This window comes from Coregonus clupeaformis, chromosome 12 (assembly GCF_020615455.1).
Source record: "Coregonus clupeaformis isolate EN_2021a chromosome 12, ASM2061545v1, whole genome shotgun sequence".
Lineage (NCBI taxonomy): Eukaryota > Metazoa > Chordata > Actinopteri > Salmoniformes > Salmonidae > Coregonus > Coregonus clupeaformis.
In genome coordinates this window covers 32,261,540-32,284,539 of record NC_059203.1, presented here as the reverse complement: position 1 = coordinate 32,284,539, position 23,000 = coordinate 32,261,540, and the positions used below count along the sequence as shown (strand labels likewise).

At 43.8% G+C, this 23,000-nt stretch overlaps 1 protein-coding gene across 1 annotated transcript in view; it reads right to left on the bottom strand.

The window, feature by feature from the left end:
- Positions 1–23,000, bottom strand: part of LOC121551550 (plexin-A1-like) — a 347,386-nt gene that overhangs the window by 150,988 nt on the left and 173,398 nt on the right. Inside the window, exons 7-9 of the mRNA XM_045223805.1 lie at positions 22,666–22,819; positions 21,795–21,894; positions 1,501–1,615 (exon numbers count right to left, since the gene is read on the bottom strand). Coding sequence (XP_045079740.1) covers positions 1,501–1,615; positions 21,795–21,894; positions 22,666–22,819 — 369 coding nt within the window. The remainder of the gene's footprint in view (positions 1–1,500; positions 1,616–21,794; positions 21,895–22,665; positions 22,820–23,000) is intronic.

The window sequence follows — 23,000 nt, the reverse complement described above, 5'->3', positions numbered from 1 at the left end:
AACCGACTTGCCAAAACTCAAGTTTGTTAACTTGACATTTGTGGAGTGGTTGAAAAACGAGTTTTAATGACTCCAACCTAAGTGTATGTAAACTTCCGACTTCAACTGTATCAGGCGCTATTGACAAAGATCAGTGGGAAAACGTTTGTGATGGACTACTTTCTGGAGGACGATTGTGCCATGCTGTCTCTCTCGGACTCTGAAAATGAATCAGACGATGAGGAAATCCTTGATTTAGGTAAAAACATTTTCATTGAACCAGACATTGTAGTCTTCTGATGACAGTCATGGGGAAGAAACAGGATCAACACTGTTGTTGTCACAGAAGAAGTTGACAGTTTTGAAATCAGTGGGATGCCTGGTGGAAGCAGAGAGATGATTGCCAAATGTGGAGAGTGTCGAATAGAGAACACAAGGCTGTTGTATAAAACACCCGTCTCTGGATTACATATCCAAACTAAGGGCAACCATGGCATCCATGACAGAGGGAGAAGCGTTCATCCATGTATACGGGTAAGAGTCTAGCTACATTTTCAGATATTATACATTTCAGAAAGTTGTTTTCATTGCAAGTTAAAGTGTACTGATAGCTAGCTAGCTAACATTAGCTGGCTGGCTCTGTAGCTAATGTTATGCATATGATCTGTGTAGTAATATTATTTGTATCTCAGAAAGCCATTTGCATTACTAGTTATATCGTAATGTTAGCTAGCTAGAACATAGTTAGTTAGCTTTAGCTACCTGCAAATTCATGCATGGTGCACGGTAGTATGAGTTGGGATTATGGTTCATTGTTTAGCTAGCTAGCTATATGTCTAAACAAAAGACTCCACTATGCAAATAACCATTTCACTGTACTGTTTACACTTTCTGTATCCTGTGCATGTGCTAAATAAAGTTAGATTTTGTTTCATATAGTGCATGTTTACCAGAGATAGTAATGTGAAAAACATGACCTGCACCAAAGTTAGATTAGGATATAGGCCAAGGACCAGATAAAGTTTATTTTTACTAGTACTTTTTGCTACTACCTTCACCACTTTTAGTCTTTACATCTTTGGTTGTTTACTACACTACCTTATTCACTCTGTTTAGCACATGGCCTCACATGTGAATCATTAAAGCAGGGTGAGGATTAAGAGGGTGTGAACGATGCTGAATGGTTGTAAACAAAGAATAACTCTCCAGTAGGTGCACCAAAACATTCACGGGCCATTTTCTCAAAAGTGGGGTTACAAGTTTATCAACTTTCAAAGCAGACCTACTTTCCCATTGTTCCTCAACTGCAGTGTATGATATACAATGTTCTAGCTCTGAGTCTCTACTTCTATCCAATGTAAAAAACACAATTTCAAATGATGCTACATAGGCCCGAATCCAGGTACTGGGTCACAAATGTGGGTTTAACATCCCCTAGTTCCACATCCCCTAGTCCTTAAGGCATGTAGGACTCGGGTATGTGTATGTAGAAGGAGGGACAGGAAATAGTGTGACACTCACCTCGGACACGTTGACGTGGCCCTCCTGGAAGGAGCAGTCGTTGGCGTTCTGGGTGCAGATGTGACGGTACTTACACCAGTGGCACGGGAAGGAGCCGTTCACACACGACAGGCACCTGGGGGAGGACAGGGGGACGGAGAGTGTTAGGGGACACAGAACACACTGGATGGGAAGTATCAACCCATATGGGCTGGGCACACGCAGCGTCAGAATGAAGCGAACAAACAAACAAATAAATAAAATATGTATCTCTTGCTACAACTCTCTTAACCTCTCTCTAGCCATATTCTACCTGTCCTCTTGTTCAGTCTCTCACTTATCTTTATATTCACTTCTCTTTACTGTTCTCCCCTCTCTCTATACACATTTAGAATCCCTCTTTCTCAATCTCTTCCTCGTCTCCCCGGCTCTATACTGTTATAAAGCCTCTCCCTATCAAGTTACCCTCTCTCCCTATATGTTGTATCTTTTCCTCTTGTCTTTTTCCAATTGACCGTCTTCACCTATACCTTTGTCTTTCCATCCCACAGTGATTCATTCTCCCCATGGCTTTTAAAACTTCCTGCACCTTTTGTCTAAAGCCCCTTTCATCCTCCAGCTAAGCGCCTTCGCTATTTAAATGCACCTGCTTTAGCCCCGGTGCCCAGGTGAGGAGAAGGATGAACAGAGGGAAATAAAATAGAAAAAATTGATCAATAGCAGGTGGATCTCCCTGAGAGAGAGGGGGAAATACCATGTATTGTGGGGGAGATGGAGAAAAGGGGGAGAGATAAGAAAGAGAAAGACATTTTGGGTGTAGCCAGGGGCCCTGTCTAGATGTCTCGTGGGACAGAGATATCTACAGGGAGTCAGGGCTGGTGTGAGTGTGTGTTTGTGTACATGCAGTGGTGTGTGTAGGTGGGAATGGAGACATCTGACAGCTTCTTGTGTCTGGTTTATTGATGTGAGATACTGGTGCTTCATCGCCACCAGAAATAGGGCATGAGCTCTCTCTGCTCTACAAAGCTAATGATTTCATCACAAAAAAATAAGAGTAAACATGTTAGTTACTTATTTATCTATTCTACTGTATTGAAAAGGCCAGACAATTGTTGTCAGTCAAACTTCCTTAAGTCATCAACTGTCAACTCCAATGCTCTTCTTCAAACTACTGGGTTTCAGATTCATGTTTTAAAAAATTACATGAAATGTATCAAAAGCAGATAAACAATCTAAAACTAGACAGAAATTCTCTCCTGGTTGAAATTCTCCTTTCGACCTGATCTGCAGGGACCTAACGGATCTAGCTCAATCAATACCCGCACACTCACAACACGCACCGAAGTATGCTTTCCCCTTTAAAACTGCATTTCTGATTCTACGGCCGGTATGAGTAACAGGGTTTTATCTCTCAAAGCTCTTAAAGTCGGATGCGATCTGAATCCATCAAACAAGAAGCAGATTAATTTGGATCAATTAGGACACTCGTTTGTTAAGTGTGTTTTCAAAGCAGTTGTTTCCAGCAGCCCCCCTCTTTGTAAGGATCAGAGGCCCAGGCTTTAATTCAATCCCACTGCGCCTTTAATTGACAAATTTAGCATTGTGCTGAGAGAGCCTGTCCATTAAGAATGAGCAATGGGTGGCTAAGGAAATCAAAGGCCTCTTAATCTGACATCAGTGCAGCAGGGCGATTCATCAATGTAGAAACAAATGGGAGGAGGCTTGATTAGGCTAGGTCAGTCTAGGCTAGCTAGCCAAATGATTTTTCTTACTTCTTTGTTAGCATTTCTGTAAGGAAATAGCAGGCCTCTTATTCCAGCATCAAAACAGGGGGGGCAATTCATCAATGTAGAAACACATGGGAGGAGGGTTGATTAGTCTAGGCTAGCCACCAGGCTGAAATGTAAGCTTAGTTAAGGGCTAGTTAGCCTAGCAGTTTGTGCTACGTGTTTAGCATTTATGGAGCTTAGACAATGACCAATCTTTGTATAACATGAGCATGCAAATAACGACAAAAGGAGGACACCATTTTAGCACCGTTGGGATTTGCCTTCAAGCGGGGACCGATGCAAGGTCCCCACAAAGTACAGGTTCTAGGTCAAATCCCCAAACTGGTTAAATGTAGGCTATACATCTAGTCTGCAACACCACTAAGCAAGGGAAACGACCAAGCAAGCGGCACCATGAAGACCAAGGAGCTCTCCAAACAGGTCAGGGACAAAATTGTGGAGAAGTACAGATCAGGGTTGGGTTATAAAAAAATATCAGAAACTTTGAACATCCCATGGAGCACCATTAAATCCATCTAAGCTGTTCTGGATTGTGGTGGCTCAACGCCCTTTTCTGGTCTCTCTCTGGCGGGAGGTAAGCTTGGCTTATATGGTGTTGAGTAAAGCTTAAACCATGTATTTAGATTGTAGTTAGGTATTGTAGGTAGTTATCTTAGGTTATTGTAGGTAATTATTGTAGGTAAGTATTGTATTCGGCAGAGCCCGGTGAAGCACGAGGCAAGCTAACCCACCACCTGGACTAGCTAGCGGGTAGCTACTGGTAACTATTAGCAACTGTGGATAGTTGTTTCACACTTGAGAGTACCTGTAATTATGCCAGCTAGCTGCCTACTATTCAGCTGTTTTTCTAACCTCATTGTCTGAAGCGTTGGCGTTAGGTAGTTAGTAGCTACTGTGCTTGTAATGTAGCTAGCTTGTTGCTACCTGGATAGCTAACTAAACAATAGCTGGAACGACCTAGCGAACAGACACGAACTGGCTGAGTCGATTCAGTGGCTAGCTTTGCACTTGGCTGGCTAACAGTAGCTGCTAGGGGTAAGTTATAACCTACATTTGTGTTTTGATTTTACATACTGGTAACCAGAGTCGTTCAAGGGAATTCGGGACATGGGTGACTAGTTAATGTTAGCTTGGCTCTCTCTGTGTGTTCGTGCCGTGGGAGGAGGGGCTTTTTCGTTGGCAGAAAGCAATGGCTAGCTAGTATGCTAACTATTCTAGCTAACTAACTGGCTGAATAAGTTGATGACGGACTCGCTCAAGCTGTCGGGACTAACCCAGAACTTTACACAACGTTAGACACGGACACAAATTATCTGCTTGGTGTGTTGACACACTGGTGGTTTGTTGTGGCCGAGTATTGGTGCTAAACCGTGTTGTTGGAGGCTGGCATGCTAGTTGGCTGTGGCGTCATAGGATTCGGTGCCCTGGACGGTTTTCACGGAATAATACTGTACCAAGTTAGCTAGCTGAATAAACTTAGTTAGTCTATTCCTAGAAAACATTGAACCGCTGTAGTTTACAACAATTATAGTTTCTGAGGTGGAAGTTGGGAGAGTTATATTTGGGTGTTTCAGTGAAATGTAAGTGAGGGAGGCGCGCTCTCTCGCTTGCCCAGATGTTTAGTTAATTTCATTCCGATCTCCTTTGCATTATTGTAGCCATTTTCTGTAGCCTGTCAACTATGTGTCTGTCTATCCCTGTTCTCTCCTCTCCGCTCAGGCTATACAAACGCCTCACACCGCGTGACTGCTGCCACTCTAACCTGGTGGTCCCTGCACGCACAACCCACGTGGAGTTCCAGGTCTCCGGCAGCCCCTGGAACTGCCGTTCTGCTGCCAACAAGGCAGAGTTCATCTCAGCCTATGCTACCCTCCAGTCCCTCGACATCTTGGCGCTGACGGAAACATGGATTACCACAGAAAACACTGCTACTCCTACTGCTCTCTCCTCGTCTGACCATATGTTCTCGCATACCCCGAGAGGATCTGGTCAGCGGGGTGGTGGCACAGGAATCCTCATCTCTCCCAAGTGGACATTCTCTCTTTCTCCCCTGACCCATCTGTCTATCTCCTCATTTGAATTCCATGCTGTCACAGTCACTAGCCCATTCAAGCTTAAGATCCTTATCAGTTATCGCCCTCCAGGTTCCCTTGGAGAGTTCATCAATGAGCTTGACAAGTTCCTTTCCTGAGGATGGCTCACCCCTCACAGTTCTGGGTGACTTCAACCTCCCTATGTCTACCTTTGGCTAATTTTTCTCTGCCTCCTTCTTTCCACTCCTTTCCTCACCCTCTCACCGTCCCCCCCTACTCACAAGGCAGGCAATACGCTTGACCTCATCTTTACTAGATGCTGTTCTTCTACAAATCTCACTGCAACTCCCCTCCAAGTCTCCGACTACTACTTTGTATCCTATTCTCTCTCGCTCTCCTCCAACAATACTCACTCTGCCCCTACTCAGATGGTAATGCGCCGTCGCAACCTTCACTCTCTCTCTCCCGCTACTCTCTCCTCTTCCATCCTATCATCTCTTCCCTCTGCTCAATCCTTCTCCCTCCAATCTCCTGATTCTGCCTCCTCAACCCTCCTCTCCTCCCTTTCTGCATCCTTTGACTCTCTATGTCCCCTATTCTCCCGGCCGGCTCGGTCCTCCCCTCCTGCTCCGTGGCTTGACGACTCATTGCGAGCTCACAGAACACGGCTCCGGGCAGCCGTGCGGAATTGGAGGAAAACTAGACTCCCTGCGGACCTGGCATCTTTTCACTCCCTCCTCTCTAAATTTTCTTCCTCTGTTTCTGCTGCTAAAGCCACTTTCTACCACTCTAAATTCCAAGCATCTGCCTCTAACCCTAGGAAGCTCTTTGCCACCTTCTCCTCCCTGCTGAATCCCCCCCTCCATCTCTGTGGATGACTTTGTCAACCATTTTGAAAAGAAGGTTGACGACATCCGATCCTTGTTTGTTAAGTAAAATGACACCGCTGGTCCTGCTCACACTGACCTACCCTATGCTTTGACTTCTTTCTCCCCTCTCTCTCCAGATGAAATCTTGCGACTTGTGATGGCCGGTCGCCCAACAACCTGCCCACTTGACCCTATCCCCTCCTCTCTTCTCCAGACAATTTCCGGAGACCTTCTCCCTTACCTCACCTCGCTCATCAACTCATCCTTGACTGCTGGCTATGTCCCTTCAGTCTTCAAGAGAGCGAGAGTTGCACCCCTTCTCAAAAAACCAACACTGGATCCCTCCGATGTCAACAACTACAGAACAGTATCCCTTCTTTCTTTTCTCTCCAAAACTCTTGAGCGTGTCGTCTTTAGCCAACTCTCTTGCTATCTCTCTCAGAATGACCTTCTTGATCCAAACCAGTCAGGTTTCAAGACTGGTCATTCAACTGAGACTGCTCTTCTCTGTGTCACGGAGGCTCTCCGCACTGCTAAAGCTAACTCTCTCTCCTCTGCTCGTCCCTTCTAGACCTATCTGCTGCCTTTGATACTGTGAACCATCAGATCCTCCTCTCCACCCTCTCCGAGTTGGGCATCTCCGGCGTGGCTCACTCTTGGATTGCGTCCTACCTGACAGGTCGCTCCTACCAGGTGGCGTGGCGAGAATCTGTCTCCGCACCACGTGCTCTCACCACTGGTGTCCCCCAGGGCTCAGTTCTAGGCCGTCTCCTATTCTCGCTATACACCAAGTCACTTGGCTCTGTCATATCCTTACATGGCCTCTCCTATCATTGCTACGCAGACGACACACAATTAATCTTCTCCTTTCCCCCTTCTGATAGCCAGGTGGAGAATCGCATCTCTGCATGTCTGGCAGACATATCAGTGTGGATGACAGATCACCACCTCAAGCTGAACCTCAGCAAGACGGAGCTGCTCTTCCTCCCGGGGAAGGACTGCCCGTTCCATGATCTCGCCATCACGGTTGACAACTCCGTTGTGTCCTCCTCCCAGAGTGCAAAGAGCCTTGGCGTGACCCTGGACAACACCCTGCCATTCTCCGCTAACATCAAGGCGGTGACCGGATCCTGTAGGTTAATGCTCTACAACATTCGCAGAGTACGACCCTGCCTTACACAGGAAGCGGCACAGGTCCTAATCCAGGCACTTGTCATCTCACGTCTGGATTACTGCAACTCGCTGTTGGCTGGGCTCCCTGCCTGTGCCATTAAACCCCTACAACTCATACAGAACGCTGCAGCCCGTCTGGTGTTCTCTCAAGTCACCCCGCTCCTCCGCACACTCCACTGGCTTCCAGTTGAAGCTCACATCTGCTACTTGACCATGGTGCTTGCCTACGGAGCTGTGAGGGGAACGGCACCTCCATAACTTCAGACTCTGATCAGTCCCTACACCCAAATGAGGGCATTGCGTTCATCCACCTCTGGCTTGCTGGCCCCCCTACCTCTGCGGAAGCACAGTTCCCACTCAGCCCAGTCAAAACTGTTCACTGCTCTGGCACCCCAATGGTGGAACAAGCTCCCTCACGACGCCAGGACAGTGGAGTCACTCACCACCTTCCGGAGACACTTGAAACCCCACCTCTTTAAGTAATACCAGGGATAGGATGAAGTAATCCTATCCAAAGAGCCACCCCAGTGACTCGTAGTTGCTACCCCCTGCTGGTGTCCATCCTAAATCTGAACTTCAGGATACCCACCCAAGGCCATTTGAGGATACCCTCCCACCGCCAATCTTCTGTCTGGAGGTGGGCCTCGATCCCTGGACCCCCTTGTGACAATCCAACCGTCAATGGAGAAGCCATGCTCCCCATGTAGCCACACTTATGATGCTAATGCAAATGTGATCATTTCATATTCAAATGCTAATCGAGCTAAGCTAACCTTAGAGCCACGGTAGCACTAGCTGTGGTCTGGTTCTTTTATAAAAGCTTCAAACCTCTATCGCTTTGAGGTGTAATGTATTTAACATTGTAGAATTGATCAAATGACTTATTCTGAAGGTGTGTTTTATTTCAAATGAATAGTGTTTTTTAAAGGTGAAAATAGCAGGAAGATAAATACCTTCAGAGACCTGGCTGTGTGGTGCCAGGACAACAACCTCTCCCTCAACGTGATCAAGACAAAAGGAGATGATTGTGGACTACAAGAAAAAGAAGAGGGCCGAGCACGCCCCCATTCTCATCGATGGGGCTGTTGTGTAGCAGGTTGAGAGCTTCAAGTTCCTTGGTGTCGACATCACCAACAAATTAACATGGTCCAAGCACACCAAGACAGTCGTAAAGAGGGCACGACAAAACCTATTCCCCCTAAGGAGACTGAAAAGATTTGGCATGGGTCATCAGATCCTCAAAAGGTTCTACAGCTGCACCATCGAGAGCATCCTGACTGGTAGCATCACTGCCTGGTATGGAAACTGCTCGGCCTCCGACCGCAAGGCACTACAGAGGGTAGTGCGTATGACCCAGTACATCACTGGGGCCAAGCTTCCTGCCATCCAGGACCTCTATACCAGGCGGTGTCAGAGGAAGGCCCTCAAAATTGTCAAAGACTCCAGCCACCCTAGTCATAGACTGTTCTCACTGCTACATCACGGCAAGCGGTATCGGAGCGCCAAGTCTAGGTCCAAAAGGCTTCTCAACAGCTTCTACTCCCAAGCCATAAGACTTCTGAACAGCTAATCATGGCTACCCAGACTATTTGCACTACCCCCCACTCCCACCTTTTACGCTGCTGCTACTCTGTTTATTATTTATGCATAGTCACTTTAACTCTACCCACATGTACATATTACCTCAATTACCTCGACTAGCCGGTGCCCCCGCACATTGACTGCACCGGTACCACCCTGTATATAGCCTCGCTATTGTTATTTTTACTGTTGCTCTTTAATTATTTGTTACTTTTATTTCATATTATTTTATGTTGTATTTTTCTGTGATTTTTGTTGGTATTCTTTATTAAAACTGCATTGTTAATTAAGGGCTTGTAAGTAAGCATTTCACTGTAAGGTCAACACCAGTTGTACTCGGCGCATGTGACAAATTAAATTTGATTTGATTTGATTCAATGTGGACACTCTTCACTGCTCTCTTCAATGATTAACTGCTAGCTTTGGCCAACATTTTTTATCAGGAGATGTAAGTGCAAGTGCTCATTGTGGAGGTGTACATATGCCCCAATGTTAAGATCAGGTCGGAAGTATTTAGGATCTTGTAGGAAATGCGAGGAGAGGATAGTCATATAGACGAATGGACAAGTCCTGTTCATAATGTCACACACTCAAAGTCTCTACATCTACCTATTTTTGTCTCTGTGTACCTCCATCACCATCCCACACCTTTTCTCTCCATGTATATCTGGAGGAGAGAGTATGACTGTGGCGTCTTTATACCAAATTAGACATTAAGGAACCTCAAATCACACAATAGATGACCCAGTCAGCACCTGAACAAAATGAACCACAGGAAAAAGGTTCTTAGATATCTTAATACTATATTATAGAGACATCAACCCTACTTCATTTCCAGACTATCCACCCTAGTCCTAATAAATCAAATGGGAAAGGGAGAATTTTTACAAATTGAAATATTTAATTAAGAAGTAATCATGGCCGCGGGTGATTTTCTATTTCAATCTCTCCACCCTTAACTGAAACAGTGGGATTTCTAATTAGATTAATATTGCTATGCACATTTATGGACTTTTTAAAATTGCAGGCCCAAGACGTAATCAGTAGAATAAATAAGGAGGGAGGGTGTGTGTTTTTGGTGTGTATGGGGGGATGGTGTGTTTATGGGGGAAGGGTGGGTAGTGTGTGTATGGGGGATGGGTGGATGGTATGTGTATGGGGGGTGGATGGGTGGGGTGTGGTAGATATTGTATCCATATGGGATAATGTATCAATTTGTATCCATGTCTTTCAACATTGAGTGAGCATATCCCTTAGCGAGAGTGATTGTAATTCCAGTATGCATGTACACAATGTCAATACAGAAAAAGTGAGAAAGGATACAAGGGTTGAAATATGACAAGTGCTTTTGAAGCTCTTTTTGGACTGAGTTGAACCCCAGTATGGTAGTAGCATTAACAATTGAAGAGGTGTCTTAAGAGGCCTTAGCTGGGGTCCAACCCACAAGCATGATATTGTTAACACCACACCTGGCCTCAACCAACTGAGTAAATCAGTGGGGTGTGTGTGTATGTGTTAGGGGGGTACTGCGATGGGGCCCAATTCTCCAAGGAGGCTCGTCTGACTGGCGCGGGGGACACTCGACTTTGGGCTTTGAATGACCTATGGGGCCCACTAGCCATCTGCTGCCCCGCGGCTAATAGCCCAGCAGGCACAACCTATCTCCACTCTGGTTCATCCAGGGGGGAGGGGGTCTAGTCTGTCCTAACACCCCAGGACAAGTGCATCTAACCTGGGGAGAGCCAACCTCAGAGGTCCTGACTGGCTGGTTGTGGTTTAGATCTTTACTAAGCTGGTCCCTCCAGAGTCATGGCTAAAGACTGGGTTGTAGAAACAAAGGTTGTGTTTGAACTAAAGTGTCTCTCTCTCTGTCAAAACGTCTGGTTTCACAGCGCCTCAGAATGGAACTTGAATGAAAGCTTATGGCAGGAGCGGACCAAACAACCGCTTGTTTTTAATTGGCTGACCTGTCAGTACATAAACATCTAGCATAACCCTTACAACCACCCCCCTACATTGTGGATTTCAGCGCGCGCGCAGCGCAAGTGATTTAAGCAAGGAAGTGAGTTTGGAAAATCTGAAAGTACACATCTTATATGCCCAAATTCTGAATAAATTGGGCTTCCCAAAAATAATATGGCCAATGTGATAGAACATTTATTTTGATTGGCAATTCAATTTTTTTCAAAGTCCCATCTAATACAACTGTAGCAGGTGAAACATCTTCACACTAAAGAGATGACAAACCAGCACAGGTGTAACACATACTGACTAATGAGGTGACACCAATCGATGCGCCCCACATGCCAACATCCAACCTCGAAATATAAATGGAAAACCCAAAGCCTTTACACCTTCCCCCTTAAGAAAACAAATATATCCTATATTTTTGTTGGACAAGTTTGCTCCTAACCAACAGAAGAAAAAAAACGTCCATGATCAGCTTAAATGTGTCGCTACTTAAAATGGGTCACCTCCTCCACTATAAACTGGCTGTCAACAATTAAATACACTTTTTTGTAAATACACACTTTTTTTACAATCTTTTTTCCCCTTATTTTTTTTTGCATTTTCTTTCTATAGCTGCCTAAAACTGACATTTTGAGAAGAAGTAAAAACAAACGAAAATCATCTCCAATATGACAAAAAGTGCAGTCAAAATATAATGTATGCCAGGGCTACACATTGGCTAAACACAAAACGTATGGACTGCCCACCCTTGAAAGACAATCAGCAAACAAGTTGTGCTTACCACGGACAAACTCCTGCAATATCCATAATAACTTTCCTCTCGTGATTTTCCTTAGTGGAATGGCCTCAGGGAAACGAGTGACATCGCACATAATGGTTAAGAGAAATCGGTTACCACTCTATGCTTTGGGCAAAGGACCAACACAGTCCACCAGAACCCTGCTGAAAGGTTAGTCAAAAGCAGGAATAGGCTGCAAAGGTACAACCGGTACGGCTTGGTTCGGTATACCCGTCCGCTGACAAACAATAAGACACAACATCCGGTTTCAGACCAGGCCAGAAGAAGTTACGCAAGATACGGTCATAAGTCTTATTGACCCCAAGATGGCCTGCCATTCTACCATCGTGAGCCAACCTCAGTATCTCTTGTCGAAACGTAACTGTAACGACAATTCGAGATACACTGGGGCAATTGTTTTGCCCAGAACTGGCGCGAGAACACCATTTCCTCATTAGAACACCATCTCTGTCAAAGTAACCCCCCAAAACTTCAACTCCTCCTCTGGACGTATCTCAGCAAAAAGAGGAGAGAGGGAGACGTCTTTACTCTGTTCAACTATCAGCTTCTTCCTAGACATCGAAGTGTCAACTGTAGGGATCCTCTCTTCATTCAGCGGTCCTACAAAGTTGCTCACCTTTGGGGTTTTCAAAGGGTTGACCGAAATCAGGATCACCCATAAATGTCTCAGACAGATCGACCATGCTGGGATCGCTGACATCCTCCTCAACACTAGACTTGCTCTCGGTGACATTCTTAGACATAGCATGTGTAACGGCACATGCTGGGAACAATTTAGGGTACTTTTCTGATAACCCATCAGGTTCCTCAACTCTGGGTTCCTTACAAACGACAGGATTTGGAACGACCTTCACTCCAGCCAAAATGTTTCCCCAAAATGAATGAGACCCCCTTCATCGGTAGGCTAGGCCTCACTCCAATGACACGGAACCAGAAATAAGATCAGACTCGAGTTCCACATTATACAAAGAAACTTCCATGCAACCCATCTCCATGCCTTATACTAACACACCCTATACACTTGCTGATGAGTCAGAGAAAGGCAAAACACCCTCAAAATGAAGGACTAGGCTGCCAAAGTGTCTCGCAGTATCTTCATCAGCTGCTTAACAGCATCACCACTCTGCAGAGACACAAACCCATCTGAAACAAAGGGTTCATATACATCTGATCCAAAATCTTATTTAGGAGACACACCAGTCCCAACCAGAGACTTAATAGCTGGAGTGCTCTCATGTTTCTGTTTCAACTTAGAACACAGAGATAATGTGTCCTTTCTCATGGCAGTAATGACAAATTGGCAGATACAAAAAAATTAATAAAAATAAATATCTGCAAATCTTTACCTTTGGGCACTGTAGAAAAGGAATGACACCGCGCAGTAGGAGGTGACTTCTCTGGATTGCTTTTTGCATAGGGATAACTACTGGGTGCTTTGTGAAGGTAGTTTTACGTGTCAACACAAACTCATCTGCAAGGACTGCAGCTTTCTCAAGAGTGAGATCCTTGTGCTCATAGAGTGCCTTCAGAAAGTATTCAGATTGTGTTATGTTACGTCCTTATTCTAAAATTGATTAAATAAAGGTTTTTCCTCAGCAACCTACACAAAAATAACCAATAAGGACAAATCAAAAACAGGTTTTTAGAAATCTTTGTAAACATATTGAAAGAAAAACAGAAATACCTTATTTACATAAGTATTCAGACCTCGAAATTGAGCTCTGGTGAATCCTGTTTCCATTGATCATCCTTGAGATGTTTCTACAACTTCATTGGAGTCCAACTGTGGTAAATTCAAATGATTGGACATGATTTGGGAAGGCACACACCTGTCTATATAAGGTCCCACAGTTGACAGTGCATGTCAGAGCAAAAATCAAGCCATGAGGTCGAAGGAATTGTCTGTAGAGCTCCGAGACAGGATTGTGCTGAGGCACAGATCTGGGGAAGGGTACCAAAAAATGTCTGCAGCATTGAAGGTCCCCAAGAACACAGTGGTCTCCATCATTCTTAAATGGAAGAAGTTTGGAACCAGAAGACTCTTCCTAGAGCTGGCCGTCCGGCCAAACTGAGCAATCGGGGGAAAATGACCTTGGTCAGGGAGGTGACCAAGAATCTGATGGTCACTCTGACAGTGCTTTAGAGTTCCTCTGTGGAGATGGGATAACCTTCCAGAAGGACAGACATTTCTGCAGCACTCCACCAATCAGGCCTTTATGGTTGAGTGGCCAGACGGAAGCCACTCCTCAGTATAAGGCACATGACAACCCACTTGGTGTTTGCCAAAAGGAACCTAAAGGACTCTGACCATGAGAAACAAGATTCTCTGGTCTGATGAAACCAATATTGAACTCTTTGGCCTGAATGCCAAGCGTCACATCTGAAGGAAACCTGGCACCAACACTACGGTGAATAATGGTGGTGGCAGCATCATGCTGTGGGGATGTTTTTCAGTGGCAGGGACTGGAAGACTAGTCAGCATCGAGGCAAAGATGAACGGAGCAAAGTACAGAGATCCTTGATGAAGACCTGCTCCAGAGTGGGGTGAAGGTTCACCTTCCAATAGCACAACGACCCTAAGCACACAGCGAAGACAACGCAGGAGTGGCTTCGGGACAAGTCTCTGAATGTCCTTGAGTGACCCAGCCAGAGTCCAGACTAGAACCTGAACGAACATCTCTGGAGAGACCTGAAAATAGCTGTGCAGCAAGGCTCCCCATCTAACCTGACAGAGCATGAGAGGATCTGCAGAAAATAAATTGGCTTGTAGCATCATACCCAAGAAGCCTCTAGGCTGTAATCGCTGCCAAAGGTGCTTCAACACATTACTGAGTCAAGGGGTCTGAATACTTTCCGAATGCACTTTAAAGTAGGTAGCAACTCTTTCGTGAAGGCAATCATTGAAATGCTCGAGAAGTGTCTTTAAATCTTTAAGGTCCTTGAACTCTTGAGGACCACACCACCGACCAAAAAGATAAGCTTGTTCCCTTGCGAACTCAACATGGCTTTGTGATTCTGTCTTTTGTAATTTACTCAACTCTTGTCTGTATGCCTATGGGACCAACTCGTAAGGGCGAAGGATAGCAGCTTTAACAGTCTCATAATCTGAACTGTGGTCAAGAGATAAAGCGGCGTACACTGAGATTTTCCCACAAGAACACTTTGGAGGAGCAGTGACCAAATGTCTGGCGGACATTTTAGGGATGTGGCAATCCGCTCAAACAGAGTAAAATGTACATCTACCTCCTTTTTGTTGAAAGGTGGTACAAGCTGGCTGTTAAGACCAATATCAAACTCTGTGGAGGGTGCATGATAGCCTGATTTGAGTCGGAGTACGTCCAGATCTATCTCCCTTTGTCGTGCTTCCAGCTCCATCTCTTTTAATTGAATGGCATGCGCAAGTTATTCTTGTTCTAGTCTGGCTGCAAATTTTCTTTCGCTGTCCTCGAGCTACAATTTCTATTGTTCCCATTTTGTCTTTAGTTCTACCTCTCACAGTTGTATGTCTATGAGGTGTACTCTACCACCCGTAGGACCCTTTTCATCATCCTCCATCTCCGGAAGGATTTCCTCCTCCACCAAAGCAGTATTTTTTGGGGGGTAGATCAGCTTAATATTGCAGATAGATTGTAACTTCCACAAATGTAATTGTCTGCATCACTTCCAATCCCCCATATTTGTATGTTTTTATAAATGAGATATATATATATATATATACAGTGGGGGAAAAAAGTATTTAGTCAGCCACCAATTGTGCAAGTTCTCCCACTTAAAAAGATGAGAGAGGCCTGTAATTTTCATCATAGGTACACGTCAACTATGACAGACAAATTGAGAAAAGAAAATCCAGAAAATCACATTGTAGGATTTTTTATGAATTTATTTGCAAATTATGGTGGAAAATAAGTATTTGGTCACCTACAAACAAGCAAGATTTCTGGCTCTCACAGACCTGTAACTTCTTCTTTAAGAGGCTCCTCTGTCCTCCACTCGTTAACTGTATTAATGGCACCTGTTTGAACTTGTTATCAGTATATAAGACACCTGTCCACAACCTCAAACAGTCACACTCCAAACTCCACTATGGCCAAGACCAAAGAGCTGTCAAAGGACACCAGAAACAAAATTGTAGACCTGCACCAGGCTGGGAAGACTGAATCTGCAATAGGTAAGCAGCTTGGTTTGAAGAAATCAACAGTGGGAGCAATTATTAGGAAATGGAAGACATACAAGACCACTGATAATCTCCCTCGATCTGGGGCTCCACGCAAGATCTCACCCTGTGGGGTCAAAATGATCACAAGAACGGTGAGCAAAAATCCCAGAACCACACGGGGGGACCTAGTGAATGACCTGCAGAGAGCTGGGACCAAAGTAACAAAGCCTACCATCAGTAACACACTACGCCGCCAAGGACTCAAATCCTGCAGTGCAAGACGTGTCCCCCTGCTTAAGCCAGTACATGTCCAGGCCCATCTGAAGTTTGCTAGAGTGCATTTGGATGATCCAGAAGAGGATTGGGAGAATGTCATATGGTCAGATGAAACCAAAATAGAACTTTTTGGTAAAACCTCAACTTGTCGTGTTTGGAGGACAAAGAATGCTGAGTTGCATCCAAAGAACACCATACCTACTGTGAAGCATGGGGGTGGAAACATCATGCTTTGGGGCTGTGTTTCTGCAAAGGGACCAGGACGACTGATCCGTGTAAAGGAAAGAATGAATGGGGCCATGTATCGTGAGATTTTGAGTGAAAACCTCCTTCCATCAGCAAGGGCATTGAAGATGAAACGTGGCTGGGTCTTTCGGCATGACAATGATCCCAAACACACCGGCCGGGCAACGAAGGAGTGGCTTCGTAAGAATCATTTCAAGTTCCTGGAGTGGCCTAGCCAGTCTCCAGATCTCAACCCCATAGAACATCTTTGGAGGGAGTTGAAAGTCTGTGTTGCCCAGCGACAGCCTCAAAACATCACTGCTCTAGAGGAGATCTGCATGGCGGAATGGGCCAAAATACCAGCAACAGTGTGTGAAAACCTTGTGAAGACTTACAGAAAACGATTGACCTGTGTCATTGCCAACAAAGACTATATAACAAAGTATTGAGAAACTTTTGTTATTGACCAAATACTTATTTTCCACCATAATTTGCAAATAAATTCATTAAAAATCCTACAATGTGATTTTCTGGATTTTTTTCCCTCATTTTGTCTGTCATAGTTGACGTGTACCTATGATGAAAATTACAGGCCTCTCTCATCTTTTTAAGTGGGAGAACTTGCACAATTGGTGGCTGACTAAATACTTTTTTCCCCCACTGTATATACTTACACACACACACACACACACACACACACACACACACACACACACACACACACACACACACACAGTGGGGAGAACAAGTATTTGATACACTGCCAATTTTGCAGGTTTTCCTACTTACAAAGCATGTAGAGGTCTGTAATTTTTATCATAGGTACACTTCAAATGTGAGAGATGGAATCTAAAACAAAAATCCAGAAAATCACGTATGATTTTTAAGTAATTAATTTGCATTTTATTGCATGCCACAAGTATTTGATACATCAGAAAAGCAGAACATGAATATACAGTTGGGGAAAAAAAATATTTAGTCAGCCACCAATTGTGCAAGTTCTCCCACTTAAAAAGATGAGAGAGGCCTGTAATTTTCATCATAGGTACACGTGAACTATGACAGACAAAATGAGTTTTTTTCTCTCCAGAAAATCACATTGTAGGATTTTTTATGAATTTATTTGCAAATTATGGTGGAAAATACGTATTTGGTCAATAACAAAAGTTTCTCAACACTTTGTAATATACCCTTTGTTGGCAATGACACAGGTCAAACGTTTTCTGTAAGTCTTCACAAGGTTTTCACACACTGTTGCTGGTATTTTGGCCCATTCCTCCATGCAGATCTCTTCTAGAGCAGTGATGTTTTGGGGCTGTCGCTGGGCAACACGGACTTTCAACTCCCTCCAAAGATTTTCTATGGGGTTGAGATCTGGAGACTGGCTAGGCCACTCCAGGACCTTGAAATGCTTCTTACGAAGCCACTCTTTCGTTGCCCGGGCGGTGTGTTTGGGATCATTGTCATGCTGAAAGACGCAGCCACGTTTCATCTTCAATGCCCTTGCTGATGGAAGTAGGTTTTCACTCAAAATCTCACGATTCATGGCCACATTAATTCTTTCCTTTACACGGATCAGTCGTTATGGTCCCTTTGCAGAAAAACAGTCCCAAAGCATGATGTTTCCACCCCCATGCTTCACAGTAGGTATGGTGTTCTTTGGATGCAACTCAGCATTCTTTGTCCTCCAAACATGACAAGTTGAGGTTTTACCAAAAAGTTCTATTTTGGTTTCATCTGACCATATGACATTCTCCCAATCCTCTTCTGGATCATCCAAATGCACTCTAGCAAACTTCAGATGGGCCTGGACATGTACTGGCTTAAGCAGGGGGACACGTCTGGCACTGCAGGATTTGAGTCCCTGGCGGTGTAGTGTGTTACTGATGGTAGGCTTTGTCTTCCCAGCCTGGGAAGAAGTTACAGGTCTGTGAGAGCCAGAAATCTTGCTTGTTGGTAGGTGACCAAATACTTATTTTCCACTATAATTTGCTAATAAATTCATTAAAAATCCTACAATGTGATTTTCTGGATTTTTTTTTCTTCTCAATTTGTCTGTCATAGTTGACGTGTACCTATGATGAAAATTACAGGCCTCTCTCATCTTTTTAAGTGGGAGAACTCGCACAATTGGTGGCTGACTAAATACTTTTTTTTCTCAGAGCAGGGTTCCTGTGTGTGTGTGTGTGTGTGTGTGTGTGTATATATATATATATATATATGTGTGTGTGTGTGTGTGTGTGTGTGTGTGTGTGTGTGTGTGTATATACAGTACCCTCCACAATTATTGGCACCCCTGTTTAAGATGTGGTCGAGGACTTCCAAAAATTCTCTTTTTTTTTTTAAAACAACATAGGACCCAAATGCAAAAAAAGAGAAAAATCCAACCTTTTTTTTAAGGACATTACTTTGGTGTAAAAAAAAAAAATCACACATTTAGAAAAAAAAAAACTGAAATCATGTGTCCCACAATTATTGGCACCCCTGATGTTAATACTTTGTACAACCCCCTTTTGCCAACAAGACAGCACTTAATCTCCTCCTATAACATTTCACAAGATTGGAGAACACAGAGAGAGGGATCTTTGACCATTCTTCTTTGCACAATCTTTCTAGATCATCCAGTGTCCTGGGTCCTCTCTTATGCACTCTCCTCTTTAGCTCGCCCCACAGGTTTTCGATTGGGTTGAGGTCTGGGGACTGAGATGGCCATGGGAGGACCTTGAGTTTGTGACTGCTGAACCATTTTTGTGTAGATTTTGCCACATGTTTTGGATCATTATCCTGCTGAAAGACCCAATGACGACCCATCTTCAGCTTTCTGGCAGAGGCCATCAGGTTTTTATTTAAAATGTCCTGGTAGTTCAAAGCGTTCATAATGCCATGCACCCTAACAAGGTTCCCAGGGCCTTTGGAAGAGAAACAGGCCCACAGCATCACAGATCCTCCACCATACTTCACGTTGGGCATGAGGTGCTTTTCGGCATACTCATCCTTTGTTTTACGCCAGACCCACTTAGAGTGTTTGTTGCCAAAAAGCTCAATCTTAGTCTCATCTGACCAAAGCACACGATCCCAGTTGAAGTCCCAGTGCCGCTTAGCAAACTCCAGACGTTTGCGTTTGTGAGTGTTAGTGAGAAAAGGTTTTTTCCTGGAATGCCTCCCAAACAGCTTGTTGGCATGTAGAGAGCGTCTGATGGTTGTTTTGGAGACTTTGTGACCCCAAGATGCCACTCTTTGATGCAATTATGTGACAGTGAGCTTAGGACTTTTTTTTACTTCTCTTACCATCCTCCTCACTGTGCGTTGTGGCAAGATAAACTTGGGACCTCTTCCAGCCTTGTTTGTCACTGTTCCAGTTGTTTTAAACTTCTTAATGATTCCTCTGACTGTAGATACAGGCAAGTTAAGGCGAGTGGCTATTTTCTTGTAGCCATTGCCTGACTTATGAAGGTCGACACAAATCTGCCTTACTTGAATGGTGTGTTCTCTTGTCTTTGCCATGTTGACAAATGGGTAAGAGAATTAGGCCTCTGTGTCACGTCATATTTATACCCCAGGGAAACAGGAAGTCATGAATTACTAATTAAAAGTTCCTAGATACCCTGACCAACTTTAGCAACTACAGAAAAATATATAAAAAAAAAATCAATTAAAATTTTCAGCGGAATTGTTAGGGGTGCCAATAATTGTGGGACACATGATTTCAAGTTTTTTTTTTCTAAATGTGTGATATTTTTTTTTACCACCAAAGTAATGTACTTAAATAAAAGGTTGGATTTTTCTCTTTTTTTGCATTTGGGTTCTATGTTGTTTAAAAAAAAAGGAGAATTTTTGGGAGTCCTCGACCACATCTTAAACAGGGGTGCCAATAATAGTGGAGGGCACTGTATATATATATATATAAACCCCAGTTGTACTTTATCAAATGCCTTTTCGCAGTCTGCTATGAATAGCAGGCCTGATTTCCCAGATTTTCCATAGTGTTCTATTGTTTCCAATACTTGCCTTATATTATCTCCAATGTATCTTCCATGTAAAAAGCCTGTCTGATTAGAATGTATAGTATCCGACAACACCTTTTTAATTCTAATGTTTTATACATTTTCTAGAATATTTGCATCACAACACTGAAGTGTAAGGGGCCTCCAATATTTTAAATGGACTGGATCTTTATATTTTCCACTTGTATCCTGTTTCAGTAATAATGAGATCTTCTTCTAGAGTGTCAGATAATCCACCATTTACATAGGAATGGTTAAAACATGCTAATAACGGTGCTCTTAGTATATCAAAAAAGGTTTGGTATACCTCGACTGGTATGCCATCCAACCCTGGAGTTTTCCCGAACTTAAAGTCTTTAATTGCATCCAGAAGTTCCTCCTCTGTAATTTCACCTTCACATCAGTCTTTCTTTATGGCTGTTAATTTTACATTATCAATAGAAAGAAACAAAAAATCTCTACAATTAGCTTCAGTTAGAGGAGATGGGGGCGACTGAAACGAAACCATATGCTTAAAGTACTTTGTTTCCTCCTTCAAAATATAATTTGGTGAATCATGGGTGACTGTGTCAATTGTAACCAGTTTCATTAAATAATTTTTGGTAGCATTCCTATGTTGAAGATTAAAAACTAATTTGCACCAAAGCAGTATTGACTAAGTGTTTGACTACTGCTTTCGAATCAGCATGTGCAACTTTGAAGTCATAATGCTTTGCAATGATGCGCAGATTCACCTTCGTACATTTATCTAGCATCTCCCATGTAGGGTTTTCCACAAATGCTTCCAACTTAAAGTCCATGGGTTTTTAAATTTATTAGCCTGTGTGTTTATGCAACTTTCAAATTGACAACCAATCTTATAACCCCTCAGGGTGGATGTCAGTGACAGAAACTACCACAAAAGTGTATTTTGAACACTCAAATATCTGCACAGCAGAGCTTCAGAGTAGGTGATTAAAGCAACTACCATACTCATAGGAAACAAGATCCCGGACGAGCCCCCATACGCAGTAGCAATTGAAAAGAGGTTACATAAACACTAACCACGACACAAAGCTTATTTTGGGCAGATTTTGATATGTATTGACCTTTTGTATTACCATCTTGAATCTCGGTGTCTCGTCATATATGGAGGGTTAGATTTTTACTCAGTGATGGTAACATGAGCCACCTAGGTGCACAGAGGTTACAGGGGGGTGGGGATGTGTGTGTGTGTGTGTGTGTGTGTGTGTGTGTGTGTGTGTGTGTTTGCGTGTGTGTGTGCAGGCTCACTGCATCCTCTCAGGGGCAGTGTAACAAGAGGACCGAGGGGAAAACAGAACTGATGGAAGAGAAGGGGAGAAAGGAGAAAGCCCAAAACAAAACAAATTAAATAACAAAAAAAGTACACAAGTTTTTAAAGACATTACAGAAAAACAAAACCATTTAGAAAACTTACGACGAGTGCACGCTGCAGTTGTAGAATACAAAGTCCACGCCGGCGAACGTCTTGCCCGTCTCCTTGGACTTGAGGTAGAGCTTCACCATGCGCTTGTCCCCTACGGAGACACGCACATCACTTAGCAACATGACACTTATGTCATGCATTGGAGACTATGGAGAGAATAAGTCAGGTAAAAATTGCTCTTAGCGTCACAGGGACCATTAGATTGCATTAAAGCCGATAACAATACATAATGGCGGATAAGAAATCTGCTTTAGAAACTCTCAAGTCTAAACACATCACTTCTGGGAATCTAAATACATACGTCTCCTTCATCTCCAAGCTTTGAAGAGACATCACAGGCAACAGTGGTATCATTGTGGCATGATTGCATTAGAACTGATAAAGATGCATAACGCATGGTAATGGAACTGCTTCTGAACTATCTTAAACATGTCATATTGGAGAGGATGAAAATAGAATATTGATGCTTTGGGGAGCAATTAGGGGGGAAAAGATTGGTAGTTACAGAGAAACTCAGAAAGTATTATTGAGTTATGTAAATAAAGCCATGAAATGTGCAATTCTGGTCAAGGCGAAGCTATTGCGGAGATGAGGAGGAGGGAGACTGTAGGATTGTAAGGACAGGCTGGAATGGAATGATTGGAATGTTATCAAATACATTAACACCGTACCATTTATTTCATTCCAGCCACTACTCCATTTACCAGCCTCCACTGACTGTGATGAGCCCACAGGCGTGTGGTATCATCATTGGCATAAAAGCCTTTTTCTTTTCTATTTTCTAAGGGGGGAGGAGTGGGCTGTGACATTATGACACCATCAGTGTGCGCCAGAGGCGGCCGGGTCCGGGCGGCGTTCTCACCTTTGTTGCGGGTGATGGGGATGACATTGTGAGCCGAGGGGGACAAGCAGTAGATGTGGCTCCCCTGGATGCGCCCCTCCGTCTCCACGTATCCCCCGAAGGAGCAGTTGACCCCCGCAGAGAGGTCAGGGACGTTACGCGCCTCCAGCACCAGCTTGGGACAAATCAATGGAATATAGGGCATATATTCTTAAGACAGATATTGTGGAGATATGAAATACATGTCAAAACACCAAGGGTTTAATGGATGGACATGTAATATAAACTATACAGTGGGGAGAACAAGTATTTGATACACTGCCAATTTTGCAGGTTTTCCTACTTACAAAGCATGT